A 20,866-nucleotide genomic window follows, 5' to 3' on the forward strand; every position below is an offset into this window, starting at 1 on the left:
GGTACTATGTTCAATGAGAGTGGATCAGATTGAATCACATCAAAGCAACTACCTTAACCTGCAGCCACAGACCTTACTCCCCATGCTACCTTATCCTGCTGGATTCACGTTACACATTCCAGTGGCAGATGCTCCAGGCGTCAGTCCACAAGTCATACAGGTTTACAGCACAGACACAGGCCCTTCAGCCTCACTTATCCATGCCGCCCGGTTGTTACCACTAACCTAGTCCCAATTGCCCGCATTTGGCCCATATCCCTCTATACCCATCTTGCCAATGTAACTGTCTAAGTGCTTTTTAAAAGATAAAATTGTACCCCCCTCTATTACTGCCACACTCACCACCCTCTGTGTGAAAAAAAATGCCCCACTGGACTCTTTTGTATCTCTCCCCTCTCACCTTACACCTATGCCCTCTAGTTTCGACTCCCCTACCTTTGGGGAAAGATGTTGACTATCTACCTCATCTATGCCCCCCCATTATTTTATAGACCTCTATAAGATCATCCCTCAGCCTTCTATGCTCCTGGGAAAAAAGTTCCAGTCTATCCAGCCTCTTCTTATAACTCAAACCATCAAATCGTGGTGGTATCCTGCTTTACGAGATTGTAAGGTTCCAATCTGTAGATTGGAACCAATCTGTAGATTGTAACATCGACAGCCAGAATGCAGGTACACTCCCATGCAGCAAGGTCTTGTGATTTAACATTAACCTCCTTTTTTTGAAACTGTGTGATGCTGTCCACTCTGAATAGGACCACACACCTGCATCACTATAGTGTAGTGTAAATCACCTCAAAGTAAAATTTGATTTGATTTGATTTATTACTGTCATTTGATTTATTATTAACATATAGTGAAAAGTATTGTTTCTTGCACGCTATACAGGCGAAGCATACTGTTCATAGAGGAGGAAATGAGAGAGTGCAGAATGTAGCGTTACAGTCATAGCTAGGGTGTAAAGAAAGATCAACTTAATGCAAGGTAAGTCTATTCAAAAGTCTGTCAGCAGCAGGGAAGAAGCTGTTCTTGAGTCAGTTGGTACGTGACCTCAGACTTTTATATCTTTTTCCCAAAAGAAGAAGGTGGAAGAGAGAATGCCTGGGGTGCGTAGGATCCTTAATTATGCTGGCTGCTTTTCTGAGGCAGCGGGAAGTGTACACAGTGTCAACAGATGGGAGGCTGGTTTGTGTGATGGACTGGGCTACATTCATGACTTTTTGTAGTTCCTTGTGGTCTTGGGCAAAGCAGGAGCCATACCAAGCTGTGACAAACAACCAGGAAGAATGCACTGTTGCTCTACCAGCAGAAGAGTGTCAATTCTAGAGGTGAACAGACTTGTTCTTTATCACTTTGGTAGCTGAATACTTTAAGTCTGATGAATGAAGCTATACAGAGAAAGATGCTGTTGCTCTGCTTCACCAACAGGCAGACATCCACTGCTACAAAATAGGATTGGATTTTAAATGGTCGCTGTTGGTACCTAATTAATGAGGAAAAGTGATACTCAATGCTTTTGATGCCCAGTGTAATCAAGCATCTTAACCATATGCTCGAAATATATAAACAGGGCCACCCATTTAATTAATTATGCTTTTATCCTTAAGATTGACCAATTGTCCAATAATCCTTGAGACTGTGTCTATCACAACCTAACAGCAATTAGTTTCTATTCAAAATATTTTCATACAATATACTTACCATGGATACAGTTTCCTTTACATTCATTAGTTTGCGAATGCATTGAATCGCTTCGATATGCATTCAAACAAAATATCAGTCATCGCATAGTCTGTGCTTACATTAAAAAGCGAGATCAGATTGATAATGGAAGTTCATTTCCCAATGATCTTATACAGCAATATATCATTGATAAAGCCAATTAGAGGCATAATATCTGAGTAAAGGCAGATAAAGGGAATAAATTAGATCAATATTATTTTTTGACACCTAATTATCGAGCTCTTTGCTCTGCTGTTAATACTCGGGCTGGTAGAATCATATTTTACACTGTTTCAAACAATTTCACTTTTGGAGGTTATTTTCAATTAATTCGCAGTTCAGTCATTCAGCGTGTTAAAATACTGTCCTCTCAGCCTTATTAATAAGGCAACATTCTGCTCAATTTGAAGTATTTTGGATCCTGTTCGTCCTCGGACTCTGAAACTAGAGGGCTCATTGTCAGTCGGGCAGGTTTATAAAACTGCCCCTGAGAATTCCGTTTTGGATCAATGTCCAATTTTCAGAAATCCAGTTCTGGACTCACAGGCCAGAATTTTACCGGCACGCCCGGCCCGAGGCTTACTGAACGGAATTCTCTGTTGACCTCAGGCGGGATTTTAAGAGTCTCGCCCAAGCAAGATCGTAAAATACCAGACATGGGATCAAAGTAAATTTGGCGTGGTTATGAACCACAGAGATTCAATAGTGCAGAAGGAGGTCATTTGGCCCATCTCACCCAGGCCCAGCCACCAACCCCACCACCCCCACTCTATCCCCTTAATCTCCCACCCTACCTCACTGTAACCCCGCTCATCTAACCTACACATCTTTGGACACTATGAGACGACTTAGCATGGTCATTTACCTAACATGCACATCTCTGGGCACAAGGGAGTAATTTACCATGGTCAATCAACCTAGCCAGCGCATCTTTGGGCTGTGGGAGGAAACTGGAGCACCTGGAGGAAACCCATGCGGATACAGGGAGAAGGTGCAAACTCTACATAGACAGTCACCCAAGGCTGGCATTGAACCTGGGTCCCTGACGCTGTGAGGCAAAAGTGCTGATCACTGTGCCACCACTCCGCCCAAATGTTTTGTTGTTAAAAAGGCATACTCTGGTAATATATCAGCTCATTTTTTCTAACCAGTTAAAAATTAGTATGTTCCCACGAGCAATAAGATAATACCAATCAAGAAATCAAGGCTACAGAATTAATCTATTATGTTAATAACCCTTACGAGCAGAACATCAATACTGTCCATTTAGACAATGTTAATTCCTTCCACAGGATTCAATTTGAATTTTTACCATCCGGTTAGATACATGGGCATATCTAAAAGGGTTAAGATCTTTGGTTGATCAGTTTGCTTGGGACTTTCTCCAACTTTAAAAATGAAAGATGATGAACTGAATGATGCATTCGAAGGTAACAAGGTTTGCGTGTGGTGAATTAGATTTCCTACATTAAATCATTCCTAGTCTTCCAATACTTCCAATTTAGACAAAGAAGAAATCAGCCATTAGTTAAAATTACAAATATTTTTCCATCAAGGACCATCACTTGTGTCCAATCACTTGTGTCTATAATATGTTGTCAATTAACAAAAGGAACAGGACGTTTTTCTGAGTTAATCTGTGTACAAGGGATGATGGAGATGATTCTTTCTCCATTGAAACAATCTCTGACATACTCTTGACAAGCAACATTCCTAGCCCCATTTATTCCAGCGTCGGGAAGCTACACATTTAGCTGCTGCTGGAGGGTGACAGTTCAAGGAGCCAAGACCTGAAGATCTACTAGACTCTTTGTACGAAAATTGAAACTTGATTTCAGGGGTTTGTTTTCATAGTTGTTGGATCTCTTCAGGCCAGAGGGCGTCAGAGAGTTGAAATCAAATCCATTATGTAAATTCTGCCACAGGAAATTGCACGGATTTGAGAAGAATGGGGGTAGGGAAGGGTGTGTACAGTAGATCCAATGGACTAGCTAGTTTTCTCTACCCATAAATTTTACCTTGCAACATCCTCGGGGGGAGGTTTGGAGAGGTTTTATTCAGAGGAACCTGAGTGTCTTTGTACACAAATTAGAGAAGGTTAACATGTAGCTACAGCAATCAATTAGGAAAGCAAATAGTATGTTGACCTTTACAACAACAAGATTGAAATGTCAAAATACATAAATCATACTACAATTATATCGGGTCTTGGTGAGACCACACCTGGAGTACTCTGTACAGTATTAGTCTCCTTTCCGAATGAGACTCACTCGGAGAGATTGCACTGTAGGTTCAGTATACTGGATTAGAAACATAGACAAACACAGGACACAGTAAACAGAGTACCCTTCGTCGCCCAGTGCTTCCCAAGAGCGGAGAAGCTACATCTTCTCCGTAGCCTTCAACATGTCATTGATGAAGACGAATATCTCACCAAGGCCATCCTTGCACCCCCACTTCTTGCCTTTGAACAACTGCACAACCTCAAACAGACCATTGTCCACAGCAAACTACCCGGTCTGCAGGAGAATAGTGACCACGACACCACATACTCCTGCCATAGCAACTTCTGCAAGACATGCCGAATCATTGACATGGATGCCATCATCTCATGTGAGAACAACACCCAACCAGGTACACAGTACATACTCTTGCAACTCAGCCAATGTTGTCTACCTGAAACGCTGCAGGAAAGGCATGGTTCATTGGGGAGACCATGCAGGTGCTTTGACAATGGATGAATGAACACCGCTCGACAATCACCATGGAAGAGTGTTGTCTTCCCGTTGGGGAACACATCAGCGCTCACGGGCATTCGGTCTCTGATCTTTGAGTAAACGCTCTCCAACGTGGCCTGCATGACAGGCGACAGCGCAGAGTTGCTGAGCAGAGACTGATAGCCAAGTTCCGCACACATGAGGATGGCCTCAACCAGAATCTTGGGTTCATGTCACACTATCTGTAACCCCCATGACTTGCCTGGGTTTGCAAAATCTCACTAACTGTTCCAGCTGGAGACAATACATATCTCTTTAACCTGCGCTTAACCCTCTCTCCGTTCACATTCTTTGTACCTTTAAGACTTGATTATCTGTAAAGACTCGCATTCCAACCATTATTTTATAAGTTGAGTTTGTGTCTTCATACGCCTTGTTTGTGAACAGAACTCCCACTTACCTGATGAAAGAGCAGTGCTCCGAAAGCTAGTGGCTTTTGCTACCAAGTAAACCTGTTGGACTTTAACTGGTGTTATGAGGCTTCTTACTGTGATTCAAGGAGGCAGCTCCCCAGCACCTTCTCAAGGGCAATTAGGGATGGACAATAAGTGCTGGCCAGCCAGCAACACCCATGTCCCACAAATGAATAAAAAAAAATACAGCTTTATTTCCTGCCTGAAATTCAACGTGAACTCAATATATATGCAAACTTCCGCAAACCAGAGTTATTTCAATTGAAATGAATACAGACAGAACTGAGGACTGAGAAGCTCACAATTGTAAGATTTTTAATGATAGCTCTTAGAGCTTCGTGGTCATGCTCTTTCATTCATACGTCCCCTGAAGGCTGTTTCCTGAATCAATCAGCCAGAATTTTTCATTATTTAAAGGATTCAACCATCTATTGTCCTTCTGTTCAATTGCCTGTTCAACCCACAAAGGGTAGTTAGAATTTTTTTTAAAGGATTTCTCACTGTAGTTATGTAAGACATTTTTCTGTATCTGCACTGTATTCTCCAGTGATATCAACCTAATCGGCATTACTATTTTCTCCAGTCAATTAATGAATTACCTAGGCAACAGCATTTCACTGCACAGAGGTAAAAATGATCCGTTGTCCATTTTTTAAAATCATCTCCAATATTCCTGTTTTGCATCTTCAAAGTATACGGAGCGTAATTCATATCATTTGTTGGTGGCACGGTGGTTAGCACTGCTGCCTCATAGCACTAGGGACCCAGGCTTATTCCCAGTCTAGGGTGTCTGTTTGTGTGCGGTTTGCACATTCTCCTTGCATCTGTGTGGGTTCCCTTCAGGTGCTCCAGTTACTGCCCACAAAGAGCAAAGAAAATTACAGCACAGGAACAGGTCCATTAGCCCTCCAAGCCTGCATCAACCATACTGCCCGACTTAACTAAAGCCTCCTACCCTTCCTGGGACCATTTCCCATCTATTCATGTATTTGTCAAGACGCCCCTTAAAAGTCAGTACCATATCCGCTTCGACCACCTCCCCGGCAACGAGTTCCAGGCACTCGCCACTCTCTGTGTAAAAAATCTGGTTTGTACCTTTAGACCTTGTCCTTCGCACCTTAAACGTGTGCCCCCTAGTAACTGACTCTTCCATCCTGGGAAAAAGCCTCTGACTATCCACTCTGTCCACGCCTCTCATAATCATGTAGATTTCTATCAGGTCGCCCCTCAATCTCTGTCGTTCCAGTGAAAACAAACTAGTTTCTCCAACCTCTCCTCTTAGCTAATGCCAGGCAGCATCCTGGTAAATCTTTTCTGTACCCTCTCCAAAGCCTCCATATCCTTCCAGTAGTGTGGTGACCAGAATTGAACACTATATTCCAAGTACGGCCTAACTAAGGTTCTATAAAGCTGCAACATGACTTGCCAATTTTTAAATTCAATGTCCCAGCCAATGAAGGCAAGCATGCCGTATGCCTTCTTGACTACCTTCTCCACCTGCATTGCCACTTTTAGTGACCTGTGTACCTGTACATCCAGATCCCTCTGCCTATCAATATTCTTAAGGGTTCTGCCATTTATTGTATATTTCCTATCTGTATTAGACCTTGCAAAATGCATTACCTCACATTTATTCGGATTAAACTCCATCTGCCATGTCTCTGCCCAAGTCTCCAACGGATCTATATCCTGTTGTATCCTCTGATGGTCCTCATCGCTATCCGCAAATCCACCAACCTTTGTGTCGTCCATAAAGTTACTAATCAAACCAGTTACATTTTCCACCAAATCATTTATATATATTACAAACAGCAAAGGTCCCAGCACTGATCCCTGAGGAATGCCACTTGTTACAGCTCTCCATTCAGAAACACACCTTTCCATTGCTACCCTCTGTCTTCTTTAACTGCACTCCGAAGATGTGTGGGTTAGGTGGATTGGCTAAATTGCCCCATAGTGTTAGTAGGATTAGTTACGGTAAATGTTAGAATGTAACCAATAATAACATTGAATCTGCTGTGTGAGTAATGATAACATGCTTTAAGGGTCAGCTAACCCAGTAAACTATGCAACCAATGACAAAATGATGTGGTGGTCAGCTGACTCAGTATAGATAAGAGATTGCTGGGGCTCGCGGGAGCTTGGAATGGCACAGGGTAAGACCTCAAATGTTGGAGTAATGAAATTTCTTTATTAAACCTTCTTCTTTGATTTATAAGTTGGAATAAGTCTTGTTCTATTTTATTGCTTACATCTGAAGAGTTCCTTCTGGTGGATCAACATGGGAAGATGGTGGCCTAGTGGCGTTATGCTAGACTATTAATCTAGAAATTCAACTAATGTTCTGGGGACCCAGGTTTGAATCCCGCCACGCCCGATGGTGGAATTTGAATTCAATACAAAATATCTGGAATTAAAAATCTACCGAAGACTGTGAAACGATTGTCAGAAAAATCCATCTGGTTCACTAATGTCCTTTAGGGAAGGAAATCTGCCGTCCTTACCTGGTCTGGTCTACACGTGACTTGACAACTACAGCAATGTTGTTGACTCTCAACTGCTCTTGGGCAACTAGGGGTGGGCAACAAATGCTGGCCAGCCAGCGACATTGAAGTCCCACGAATTAATATAAATAAAAAATCAACACTAAATATGTGTGGTTATGGGGATAGGATCTGGGTGGGATTGTTGTTGGTGCAGAGTTGTTGGGCTGAATGGCTTCCTTCTGCACTTTAAAGGTTCTCTGATTGTAGTGACAAGGACCTGGCATTTAAAGTTAAAGAAGTGTTTGGCAATTAACCCTTATAACTGGATCAAACGTTATAGAAATGTTATCGACGAATTAAGACAGGTGTAAAGGGAAATTGTTTCTGTTTTAGTGACAATAGTTTCCCCTGTAAGTTTGTGATATGTCTAATACAGTTCTATATTTTGAGGTTCAATAATGCAATCCAGAGATGTCGCAATAACATTTTATCGACATCTGAACTGAATCTTTATGCCTTTGACATTTGTATTTCCTCAGTCTCTCCACAGGTGGACGATTGAATTAGCACTCACTGAGATAGCGTTTGATAAGAGTTGGCGTGCTTTACGATTGAAAGTAAAGAGCTAGTTATGCTCAAACTTGTTGAGTTCAGTCAACACAAAATAACTTGCCTTCAAGTAATGACACAAAATGATGAGTTTGCTGTGTTCCCTCATATCGGTTGGTTATCTTATTTGAATACATAACCCCTCCAGCATTTCTGACTTTAACTAAACATCCACTGTTCTTTCTTCCAATGCCTACCTCCACAGGGAGCTTTCTCCCTCTCTTCATACACCTCTGTTCAAAGGGGCAACGTGTTGGCACGTTGGCATAATGGTTAGCACTGCTTCCTCACAGCACCAGGAACCCAGGTTCGATTCCAGCTTTGGGTGACTGCCTGTGTGTAGCTCTTGCATGTTCTTGTTGGGCTTGTTTCCTCCGGGTCTCCCACAGGCTAAAGATACGCAGGTTAGGTGGATTGGCCATGCTAAACTGCCCTTTTGGGTCCAAAGATGTATAAGTTAGGTGAATGCACAGGGTAAGATTCTCTTTTGGAGAGTTTGTACAGACTCAATGGGCCAAATGTCCTCCATCTGAACTGTAGAGATTCTATGGTTCTATGGAAGGACCTGTTGAAGGATTGTTCAAACACAATGCGCAGAGTTTTCTGTACCCACTATAGACTGTTTTCCAGCAGCAGAGGCAGCTCACTGTTGGCCGCCAGTGTGATTTTCCAGTCATGCTGACATCTATTCCGTTTTGTGTGGTTCACCCACCCTGCTATCAGGGAACCTTCCGCAGGGAGGGAGTCCCTTGCTGGGACCGGATGACCCTGCCAGTGGGAAGGGCTGGGAAATCCTATCCAATGGATCTGAGGTGCTTTTTTCTCTTAGTTAGCGAGGCAAGCAAGAAAATGTTTATAGTGCCTGGGGAAAAGAACCATTGTGCATTGCAGTAAACAACTTGCATACAGAGTCTATTTCAAAAAGAAGTGGAAGAATAGGTTGTCTTAAAAGAGCAACTGCTTTGTATGGAGACCTTCTCACAGAAAAATGTCAAAAAATCCTGAAAGTGATGACAGAGAATGCGCAAATCATTACATGTGTCTCTCTTGTAAACTTAACTTATCTGTTGTGCTGAACTCTTGCAAACGTCACTGTTATATTCAGCGCCCCAGTAAATTTGCAGTCAATTTCAGCTGTTTTTAACATAAAAAAAACCTCTTATCTTCTCATCAAACAGAATTAAATAAAAATAAGATACACACACAAAAAGAAAATAGACAAAAGCCTGCACTAAATATGAGCTGGAAATAACTGCAAAAAAACAAAATCAACCATCTGCACCTTTAAGAGCTCCATCACACATGAAACTTCCCTTACACCCACTCCAGGTTGATGAACATAATGATACCACCCTAAACCAATGGAAATTTTGCTGTGTTGTATTTAAATCTATTCTAACATCTAAATTAAGCTCTTAAATATTGGGATGGTGAGAAGGTCACTTGAGCTGGGCAGTGACAGAAAAGCACATATTCCCTGCCCAATTACCTATACACCAATAGTCTGCCCCACACCTGCACCTATAGCCATGGCAACTGTTCATAAAATCCCACCAGGGGATGCTCTGCTGCAGATACTGAATTTTTGAAACACAATTAATGAGTAGGCAGTATTTGATTAGATTGACATTTAATTCATACAGAATGATGAGTAAGCACTGTGTGCAAATCCCAAGCTAATTTGGATTTCTTGAAAACCTTAAAAATATATCATTTGTGCCTGGAAGCCATTTCCTTCTCATCTGTCTCTCTTGCTTTCTGCTCTCGTTTCAGTCCTTCCCCTTCATGCCACCAACTTACCATCCTCCTCCATTTCACTAACATTCCCTGACTGTCCCTTCATGTTTCTCTTTCCTGTCATTCTCTGTTCCACAATGGACAGCATGGTGGCACAGTGGTTGCCCGCATCGCCAAGGACCCGGGTTTGATGCCCGGCTTGGGTCACTATCTGCGTGGAGTCTGCATGCTCTCCTCGTGTCTGCTTGGGTTCCCTTGCACAGGCCGAAAGATGTGCTGCTTAAGTGGCTTGGCCATGCTAAATTCTCCCTCAATGCACCCAAGCAGGCACAGGAATGTGGCAACTAGGGGATTTTCACAGTAACTTCAAAGAACAAAGAAAATTACAGCACAGGAACAGACCCTTTGGCCCTCCAACCCTGCACTGATCACACTGCCCGACTGAACTAAAACCCCCTAACCTTCCAGGGACCATATCTCTCTATTCCCATCCTATTAATGTATTTGTCAAGACGTCCTTAAAAGTCACTATCGTATCTGCTTCCATTACATCCCCCAGCAGTGAGTTCCAGGCACCCACCACCCGCTGTGTAAAAAGTTTCACTGCAGTGTGAATGTAAGCCTACTCGTGACACTAATAAATAAACTTAAAAAAAAATGTCTTTCTCACATGCTTATTTAAATCCCTGCAATCCGACAGGGTTTTCCAGAGTCCACCACATTTCATTAACAGCGTTAATTTGTCTTATTTATTTGTACAGGAGGAGAGGGAGCTCCAATGGCCAGATGAAAATAACAGGAATGTTCACTCTTTCTATAGTGTGGCCACAAAATACTGATAAGAGAAAGACAGTGAGTACCGTTCCCATTGAAGTTACTGAACACAATTCAGTGTGAGGTTATGAACATCGATCATTTTTGTATGGCTTGCCTGTGTGTGGTTGGCAACCTGGCTGACTAATATTATTTCTCCACATTACTTTGCTTCCAATGTCCACTTTTCCCTCACAGTCACATGGTCCATCTCGGACCGCTCAGTTCCCATCCTCAGTTTCTCTGTCTATTCCTGAGAATATGATATTGAGCAATATCTACTGTAAGACCACTAACATCCACAACTACCTTGACTACACTTCCTTCCACCCCACTTGCTGTAAGGGCATTATATTCTGTTTGTTCAGTGCCTCTACCTCCATCACATCTGTTTTGATGGCGTAACCTTTCACATCAGTGCTTCCAATCTGTCTTTCTTTTTTCTCAAATGTGGACTCACCTACCTGAACAAAAAGCATACTTCTTTCAAGTTGGAATACTGAGTGTGATCTTACATGCTGTTCATGCCACGCACTCGCTGCAGTGAGGTCGGTGAATTTGGCACCCAGCCAAATCTCTGTTCACTGCAATGGGATGGGAAAATCCCATCGGCCTGACTGGCCATAACATTCCAGTCACAGTATTCATTGAAGTTAAAGTTTTATTTATTAGTCACTAGTAGGCTTACGTTAACACTGCAATGAAGTTACTGTGAAAATTCCCTAGTCGCCACACCCCGGTGCCTGTTCAGGTACACGGAGGGAGAATTTAGGATGGCCAATGCACCTAACCAGCACATCTTTCAACTGTGGGAGAAAACCAAAGCAGCCGGAGGAAGCCCACGCAGACACGGGGAGAACGTGCAGTCTCCGCACAGACAGTGACCCAAGCCAGGAATCGAACCCGGATCCCTAGCGCTGTGAGGTAGCAGTGCTAACCACTGTGTCACTGTGCCACCCATGATGTATTCACAATTTGGAATGCAGTTTTCACTACTCCTGATGTGGTCTTCTTTATGCTTGGAAGATCAAACATTGATTAAAAAAATCACTTTACAGAACGCTTTCGTTCAGTCCGCAAGGGAGACCCTGTGTTTTCAATCGCCTGTCATTTTAATTCTCTGCCCTACTCCCATCACCAGGTCTGGTGTCGTGACTTCTTACACTATTCCAGCGAAGCTGAAGATAAGTTTGAGGAACGGCATATCTTTGTCACCTTTTGAACTCAACACCGATTTCAACAAAGTCGGTGCATAACCTCTGATGGCGGTTACTGGCAAGGATGCGCTTCTTGCTTTTTATATCTCCTCTGGACCCATCTGTCCTTCCTTGACTTGTTCCAACACCATCTTTCTTGCCTTCCATCATCAACCCTTTGGCAATTTACTCTCTCCTGCCTTCACCATGTCAAAGACCAATATTCTTGCCAAGTTGCACATGTGGGCAACCATGCAGCGACTGGAAGGGAGCACCCAAAGCTTTCTTTCAGTTAAGTGCTGTGTGCGCATGAACGTTCAAAAACTTTACAGTTACTGCATCTGGAAAAAACCGGTTGCCTGCCTTTTTCAAACCTTTTCTTCTAATCTTTGCCAACTCTCCCTGCTTTCTCTGCCTTTGCACTGGCTTGAGATCTGTTGTGTCTCTATTTTCTTTTTCCAGTTTTGACCCAAGTTCAGCGACCGGAAATGCAAACCTATTTCTCTCCGCACAGCGTTGCCTGGCCTGAGTATTTCCAGCCCATTTTGTTCTTCTTGCGGATTTCCAGCATCAGCCCATTTTGTAACAGGTTTTATCATTTCCCAGCATGTCCCCTTTCAAGTACTGCATGGAGGGCACTAACCAATTAGAAACATTATACAACAGAAACAAGAATAATATGAGACGCACTTTCTTTCTCGATAATGATGTTTCAAATAGATCAGAAGCAGGTAAGGATAGGAAAGCAGAAGAGCACTTGAAAGTTAACACAGATGAGAGCCTCTTTTGAATCTGAACATGGATAGGATAATAAAGGAAGTGAACGCTGGCAGCTCAGATTAGGAGTGAATAAAAAAAGCCACAATCCCCCTCATTAGCACAGCGACAAACTATAATGAAGAATGCACTAATAGAAGAGCCAGTGTGTTAGAATTAATTTGTGAGTGCTGTAAACTTTTAACAGCCTACTTTACTGTCACAAGTAGGGCTTACATTGACGTTGCAACTAAGTTACTGTGAAAATTGCCTAGTCACCACCCTCTGGCACCTATCCGGGTACGCTGAGGGAAAATTCAGCATTCCCAATACACCTAACCAACAGGTCTTTCAGACTGTGGGAGGAAACCGAAACACCCGGAAGAAATCCGCACAGACACAGGGAGAACGTGCAGACACCACACAGACAGTGATCCAAACTGGGAATCGAACCCGGGTCCCTGGCACTGTAAGGCAGCAGTGCTAACCACTGTGCCACCGTGCCACTCGTTTTTGACATCCTGGAAAATATGCAAGCATGTGAATGAGGGAGTTGTGTGTGACTTTCACTCTAACCATTATTTAGAACTTCAATCTGATTTTATTAGTTTATCTGAATCTTCTGGTTTCTAAAATATAACTAAAGTGCCAGGGATCCGGGTTCGATTTCCAGCTTGGGTCACTGAATGTGCAAAGTCTGCATATTCTCTCTGTGTCTGCATGGGTTTCCTCTGGATGCTCCGGTTTCCTCCCACAGTCCAAAAAACATACTGGTTAGGTGCATTGGCCATGCTAAATTCTCCCTCAGTGTATCCGAATAGGCACCAGACTGTGGCAAATAGGTGATTTTCACAGTAACTTCATTGCAGCATTAATGTAATCTGCACAGTAATCCGCATTAATAAATTCAGATAGTCAGTCAAAGAGCTGGCAAATGAATAGCCCATCAGAGGGGACACTGCCCATCTGGCAGTGTAACTCACAGACCTGACAATTGTTCAAGTCAAGGGAGTACTACAGCATCCTGCACCATAGTCCAAACAGCAGATAAATCATATCCCCACTAGGAGGAGCTCAAGAGTAGCCCAGCAAATACCTCGAACCCCAGACAGCAAGAGATCCAGCAGAAGGGGTTCCTACAGTGGCCTCACAATACATCTTCATACCAATAATAACATGCAGAAGAATGTTAGAAAAATAAACTGTAACAACATGACACAGCAGCACTGCAACTGACAATCATTGCTAGAAGAAAATATGCAATCAAACATACAAGTTAAAACCCTCCATTAACACAAAGAAATGGAAAATAGCAAAGCCCACAGTAAATACACAATCTAATGGTAGTAATGACGCATAGGAGGATACCTATTGTGGATTTTAGATCACCAGTGTTTATTGCGGGATTCATTTTCACCTTGCGCCAAGAATAAAAACCTATAATAAAGAGTTCATCCTGAGTTCATTCATTTGAGTTCATTCTGTCTAACAAGTCAGTATCCTGGCTCCCTCATTGTCACTCTACACCACATCTCTTCTATTCTATTTCTGGTGGTTTAACCACCAGGCACACTAAAGCACGAGATTTTGTTGAACTGAAGTATTTCCTCTTCAAATGAAAGCTCTCACCGTATCCTCACCCACAGTAAAGTTTATTTATTAGTGTCACAAACAGGCTTACATTAACACTGCAGTGAAGTTACTGCAAAAATCCCCGAGTCGCCACACCCTGGTGCCTGTTCGGGTAACACTGAGGGAGATTTAGCATGGCCAATATACCTAAGCTGCACGTCTTTCAGACTGTGGGAGGAAACCGGAGAACCCGGAGGAAACCCACGCAGACACGGGGAGAATGTGTGCAGACTCCGCACAGACAGTGACCCGAGCCGGAAACCGAACCTACATCCCTGGTGCTGTGAGGTAGCAGCGCAAACTACTGTGCCACCATGGTGGGACCCTATCAACTATTTAAACACCACCACCATACCGTCTATTAACAGTCAAAATGCTGTGCGTCTTACAGGCCATTAGATTTGGTAACTGACAACCTAATGGAGCACTGACCTAAAGTAGTTTTCAATGTACTTGTCTTCTAGCTAGTAGACTCCAATGTCTCTGGATTACTGCACAATTTGTCTTCCATGTCACTGCATGAAAAATATACAGCCAATGCCCATCTACCTGAGGATCCTGTTTAGCTTTGAGTGCAAGACATGTACAGAAACTGAAATCACGGCAGCGCGTGAAGTTAGATTGCTTGTAATAACAACTCATCCCCTATTGAACTATTCTATTTACAAATAGCTTCTCTCCACTAAGGACTCTGATAAGAGTAGGACATCTACAAGACAAAGTCCACGTTTCAATCGGAGTTCAAATTTGACTGTATATTATCTGCAACATTTGTCTCCCAATGTATTGCATTGAATGTTGAACGTAGCTGGTGCAATGTCTTCCCATTCGATTCCAACACAAGTTAACACAGCGAGGAGTGACAAAAAGAAGTTTTAATGTTCCCAACCACCCCTCACCTCTCATTCCTACTCCTCTCAGTTACTCTACTGGGATGCAATTCCATGTTGTCATTCTTCCTGTGTGAACCTAACCAACTGGGGACAGCAGTGGGCTTCCTGGTGCTTGACTCTGTCCACACTGTTTACCCAAACACTGCCCTATCAACAGGGGTCACTGTCAGAAACAGGGGTTTGAAATGACTTTTCCCTCTGTCGGCCATGGGCACTGAAGCCAATTGTGGCACTGCATGCCACCCCAAACTGAGATCAGCTGACCCTGTAAGGACCAAGTATTCAAGACCTCGGTACCTTACCGGCATTTGATATACTTTAAACACACATATCTCAGTGAAGTCAAACTTACTCACCTCTCACAGTGATTGTACTGGACTTTTTGGCAGGGTTGCCCACGTTGTTGTTAGCGAGGCAGCTATACGCTCCAGCCTCATCCGCGTTGATTGAGTGCAGCGTTAAGATTCCTCCTTTTAACACGCTTGTTTTAGGAAGCGGCCCAGCAGCCTTGATCCAGGTGAGGGTGGGAGGGGGGTCCCCCCCTGTCGTGACACACACCATGGAAAGTGAGTCTCCAGGATTAACCACAAGATGCTCATGCACCATTAGCTTGATGGACGGGGAAGCTGCAAGGCACAAAGGCAGTAAAAGAAATATGAAATGGATATTTGTTCAGCTTTTATCAGGGCTGCAAAGAACACATCTTTATTCAAAGATTCATATTTTAATGTGGTGACAGACAGCTTGATGAATGCCAGGTAATTAGGTGGCAATCATTAAACTGTCCTCAGTCGGTAGTATATCTGTTGGTTGCAATGCATTCTTTTTATTTATTCACAGGATGTGGGTGCACTAGCTGGGCTAGCATTTATTGCCCATCCCTGAGGGCGTTTTAAGAGTCTACCACATTGCAATGGTTCTGGAGTCACATGTAGGCCAGACCAGGTTAGAATGGCAGATTTCCCTGAAGGACATTAGTGAACCAGATGGGTTTTTACGACAATCAACAATGGTTTCGTGGGTCATCATTAGACTTTTGGCCGGTATTTTACGACCTCGCTCAGGCGAGGCTCGTAAAATCCCGCCCGAGGCCAACGAAGAATTCCGCTCTGCAAGCCCCAATTCCAGGGCGAGCATGGTAGTAAAATTCGGGCTTTAATTCCAGACTTTTACTGAATTCAAATTTCACCACTTGCTGTGGTGGGATTTTATCCTGGGTCCCCAGAGCATTACCCTGGTCTCCAGATTGCTAGTTCAATGACAGCACCATGATGCCACTGCCTCCTCACAACATAAAGTCATTTGTTCAATGTTTGTGAGAGAAAAAAATAAAATAATTAATTCATATTTGAAATTTCCTTTGAACTGTCTGGAATATTGATAACTGCAAAGCCCAAGTACCAATCTGTAGGATATCGTGGAGTTGATATTTCTGCTCAAACGCCAGAGGAGCATTTCCCTCCACCTTTCTCCATCCAATGGACAGAGGGAAGCAGCTTAAGGTAGGACTATTTCACATTGCACATTAATACAGGAGCACGAGATTCTACGGGCAGCATCAAGGTCCTACCTCTATCCATTACACTATGTCCCCAAAAGTAGTTTGCCAGAAATATTCTGTGGTTTCCTGCTGCACAGTTGCAAGACCCCATGCTGAATGCAATGGCCATCTGTAACCCGTCATAATCAAAACTCAGAGTTCCACTCCCATCCATTTGAAAAAACCGAGACAAGTAACTCCAGTCGGCCAACACAACTGAAGTCTCATCTCGTTTAGGGAGCATTAGAAAGGTTCTTGTCCTACTGAGCTTAGAATCATAGAATCACATCATCCCTACAGTGCAGGAGGAGGCCATTTGGCCCATCGAACCTGCACGGACAACAGTCCCAGCCAGATCTTATTCTTTTAACTCCAAGTATTCACCCTGCTGATCCCCGTGACACTGAGGGGCTACAGTTAAGACAGTCCACGATGCCCCTACTTCTCAGAAGACTAAGGAAATTTGGCATGTCAGCTACGACTCTCGCCAACTTTTACAGATGCACCATAGAAAGCATTCTTTCTGGTTGTATCACAGCTTGGTATGTCTCCTGCTCTGCCCAAGACTACAAGGAAGTACAAAAGGTTATCAATGTACCCAATCTATCATGCAAACCATTGACTGTCTACACTTCCCATTGTCTCAGCAAAGCAGTCAGCGTAATTAAGCACCCGACACACCCCGGACACACTCTCTTCCACCTTTTTCCATTGGGAAACAAATACAGAAGTCTGAGGTCATGTGCCAATCGACTTCCCTGCTGCTGTCAGACTTTTGAATGGACCTACTTTGCATTAAGTTGATCTTTCTCTACACCCTAGCTATGACTGTAATAGTACATTCTGCATTCTCTCATTTCCTTCTCTATGAATGGTATGCTTTGTCTGTATAGCGCGCAAGAAACAATATTTTACACAGTATGTTAATACATGTGACAATAATAAATCAAATCAAAATCAAATTTAGCATGGCCAATCAACCTAACCCACACATCTTCGGACTGTGTTAAGGAAACTGGAGCACCCAGAGGAAACCCACGCAGACACAGGGGAGAATGTGTAAACTCCACACAGACAGTGACCCGAGGCCAGAATTGAATCCGGGTCCATAGCGCTGTGGGGCAGCAGTGAGAACCACTGCGTCACCGTGACGTAAAGTGACCGATTGATGATTTTCATGCATAAGTACGTTGGCCTGTCAACCATGATTATATAATAAAACATGCCAGGGGGAGAGGGGCGAGGCTTTATATTAAAGATGGGTTTCTGCAAGTGGACTCGATAAGAGGGGCGCTTCAGCCCAGGAATGACAAACCGCATTGCAACTGAGCTAATCGCCTATCCTTGTAAATATTTGCTTCAACGTTCAAGATTGATGTTAGTAAGAACAGCAATGGGCTCACTCAACGGGAAACACCTGGAAGTGGCTGGTTTGAAACATGGTGGTCTTTGTCTATTTTTAGTCCTGTTTTCTCTGTGGAGTGCTCTCTGCCTGCAGGGAGCGCACGTCATTATTCATCTTTCCCTTTGGTGATAATCAGGCCGGCTGGTGCATGTGGTATATGAAGGTCACCGTGCCTGGAGCAGCAGCTTGTTTTCCAACAGATAATGTTTCCGCGCAAGAGGCTCATAGAAAGATATTATTTGTCAGTAACTCGTTCTGCTCTCGCATATTCACTGTAATTCAACCGCAGCTGTACACCAGCCACACAGGCTCAGCTAAGAGGCCGGACATCATACTTTACTGACAGGGAAGGAGATGGCCTAGTGGTGTTATCGCGTGATTATTAATCCAGAAGCTCAGCTAATGTCCTGGGTTCAAATCCCGCCATGGCAGATGGCGAAACTTGAATCCAATTTAAAAAAAAAATCTGGAATTAGGAATCCACTGACGGCTCTGAAATTACTGCTGATTGTTGGAAAAACCCAGCTCGTTCACTAATGTCCTTTAGGCAAGGGAATCTGCGTCCTTACCTGGCCTGGCCTACATGTGACTCCAGAGCCACTGCAACGTGGTTGACTTTCAACTGTTCTCGGGCAATTAGGGATGGGCAATAAACGCTGGCCCAGCCAGTGATGCCCATGTCCCAAGAGTGAATAAAAACAGGGTGTAGCTGGTTCCAGGAAGCAGCACGAACAGCCCAGTCACCCCCGTCTGTTTGAAGACCGTTCAGTTGCCAACCAGAGGAGTGGCTTTCCAATATTGCTAAAAACAGTCAGTGCTACAATCCTGTTACTCAACAACAGGAGCCTCACTTCAAAACTACAGCACTTCACTCACTATTAAGCACTTTAGGACAGCTTGAGATTGTGAAAGGTGCTGTATAAACACAAATTCGTTTTCTTTTCCTTTAGTGGCACCAGTGATATGATTTTACCCACTTTGTTTTTCAAAACTGCTGATGGGACAAGTGAGAAACTGAGTGAATGCAGACATTGCACTATGGAAGTCATTTTCACAAAAAAACATTCAGTGTCGAACTTGGCAATGGTCCTCTAAGCTGCCAGCAATAGTCTCCATTTTTCTTTTATTCCAACATGCCTCAAGCTTCACCCAACTTCTGCCATCATTTTTCTTTGCCCGCAGGACACTAAGATTTGGAAAATTCAGGAAACTTCGTACATATCAAGAGCATCATGCACAACTGCAGTGAGTTGTCATGATGGGTGGCGGCACAGTGGTTAGCACTGCTGCCTCACAGCACCAAGGACCCGGATTCGATTCCCAGCTTGAGTCACCATCCGTGAGGAGCTTGCACGTTCTCCCCTTGTCTGCGTGGGTTTCCTCCCAGTGCTCCAGTTTCCTCCTACGGTCCAAAGATGGGGAGGTTAGGTTGATTGGCCATGCTAAATTGACCCTTGTGTCAGGGGAATTAGCAGGGTAAATATGTAGGGTTACAGGAATAGGACCTGGGTGGGATTGTAGTCAGTGCAGACTTGATGGGCTGAATGGCCTCATTCTGTACTGTAGTGATTCATTTATTGCCCTTCCCTAGTTGCCCGAGGGCAGTTGAGAGTCAACCGCATTGCTGTGGCTCTTGAGTTACTTGTAGGCCCGACCAGGTAAGGATGGCAGATTTTCTTCCCTAAAGGGCATTCATGAACCAGATGGATTTTTCCCAACAATCAACAATTGTTCTATGATCATCAGTAGATTTTTGATGTCCAGGTTTTGATTTATTGAATTCGAATTCTACCATCTGACATGACAGGATTCGAACCCGGGTTCTCGGAACATTAGTTGAGTTCCTGGATTAACAGGCTAATGATAATGCCACTAAGCCTGCGCCTTCCCTTTGGGAAATGAAATGCGCGTGTTACATAGCAGGTCAAAATCTCTGCAGTATCCTTAGTACTTTCATCAGTAAAAAGTAGAGGGGAATCTACATCACACTATTATTCTTCACCTACTTGCTCACAATACTGAGAAAGATTAGTGGATAAAGCAGTGCTCGAGTCTGTCTCTCTTTGAAACTGGATTTAATGGAAATTCAGATGATATGCCTCCCTGTATGTGCGCTGTGTACTGAAAACTAAAGAAGGCTGCCACCCCTGTTACTGTGACAGTTCTGGATACATCAGTAAGCTCGCCATGCCTGGTGCTAAGCTGGTGCTAAGCTTAGTTATCAACACTAATGAAAAGGTATCTGCATCAGTTCAGCTGGTTGCTTTCCGGCAGCAAAGGCTTCTCCATTTTAGCACCCCGAGGGCCTTTAACCTCCGCAAATGACTCTGCCTGGAATTAGAGAGGCCACATAAATCAATCGAATAGTCGCAAGCCGTTGATGACAGGGAAAACAACCGCAGTGTTTCGCTGATGGTAATGGTCCGCGGACGACTCGGTATCACTTTCTGCTTCCAGAAACCCTTGTAACTCAATGCAGTACACGGTGGTACAAGGCTCATTTTTCACTGTGTACATCTAATGTGGCTCACTGCAAACTGTTTGTTTGCTGCCGCTTGGCACCTGTGCTGGGCCTCGCTGCCAAGGTGTAAGGCAGCCTACAACAGGATGCCAACACAATAGCTCAGTCCTCTGCTTGTGGTCAGGTTTCTCTTGGCAAAATGAAGTAGATAAGGATAGTGCTTTGTCAGGCCTTTTGGTTATTACGGTCACAGAAATCCAACCAAGGGCTGAGATTTCTTTCATTATAATAATGAACCTGTAGCAGATGAAATGCATGAGAAAATAATGACGCTGAAAAGGATAAATAGGATTGTCCTTTATCTTCAGACAGTAATAGCAATTTTACTGAAGGTTAGCCGATGGTTAAGGCTGTAGACACAACCTT

General features: G+C 43.6%; 1 protein-coding gene across 2 annotated transcripts in view; it reads right to left on the minus strand.

Moving 5' to 3' along the window:
* The window catches only part of mdga2a (MAM domain containing glycosylphosphatidylinositol anchor 2a), a 769,467-nt gene that overhangs the window by 396,551 nt on the left and 352,050 nt on the right, over positions 1-20,866 (minus strand). For both annotated transcript variants that reach the window (XM_080202474.1, XM_080202475.1), the window contains exon 6: positions 15,391-15,660. In XM_080202474.1, coding sequence (XP_080058600.1) covers positions 15,391-15,660 — 270 coding nt within the window. The remainder of the gene's footprint in view (positions 1-15,390; positions 15,661-20,866) is intronic.

Source organism: Carcharhinus amblyrhynchos, chromosome 14 (assembly GCF_965287045.1).
Source record: "Carcharhinus amblyrhynchos chromosome 14, sCarAmb.v2.hapA, whole genome shotgun sequence".
NCBI classification, from domain to species: domain Eukaryota; kingdom Metazoa; phylum Chordata; class Chondrichthyes; order Carcharhiniformes; family Carcharhinidae; genus Carcharhinus; species Carcharhinus amblyrhynchos.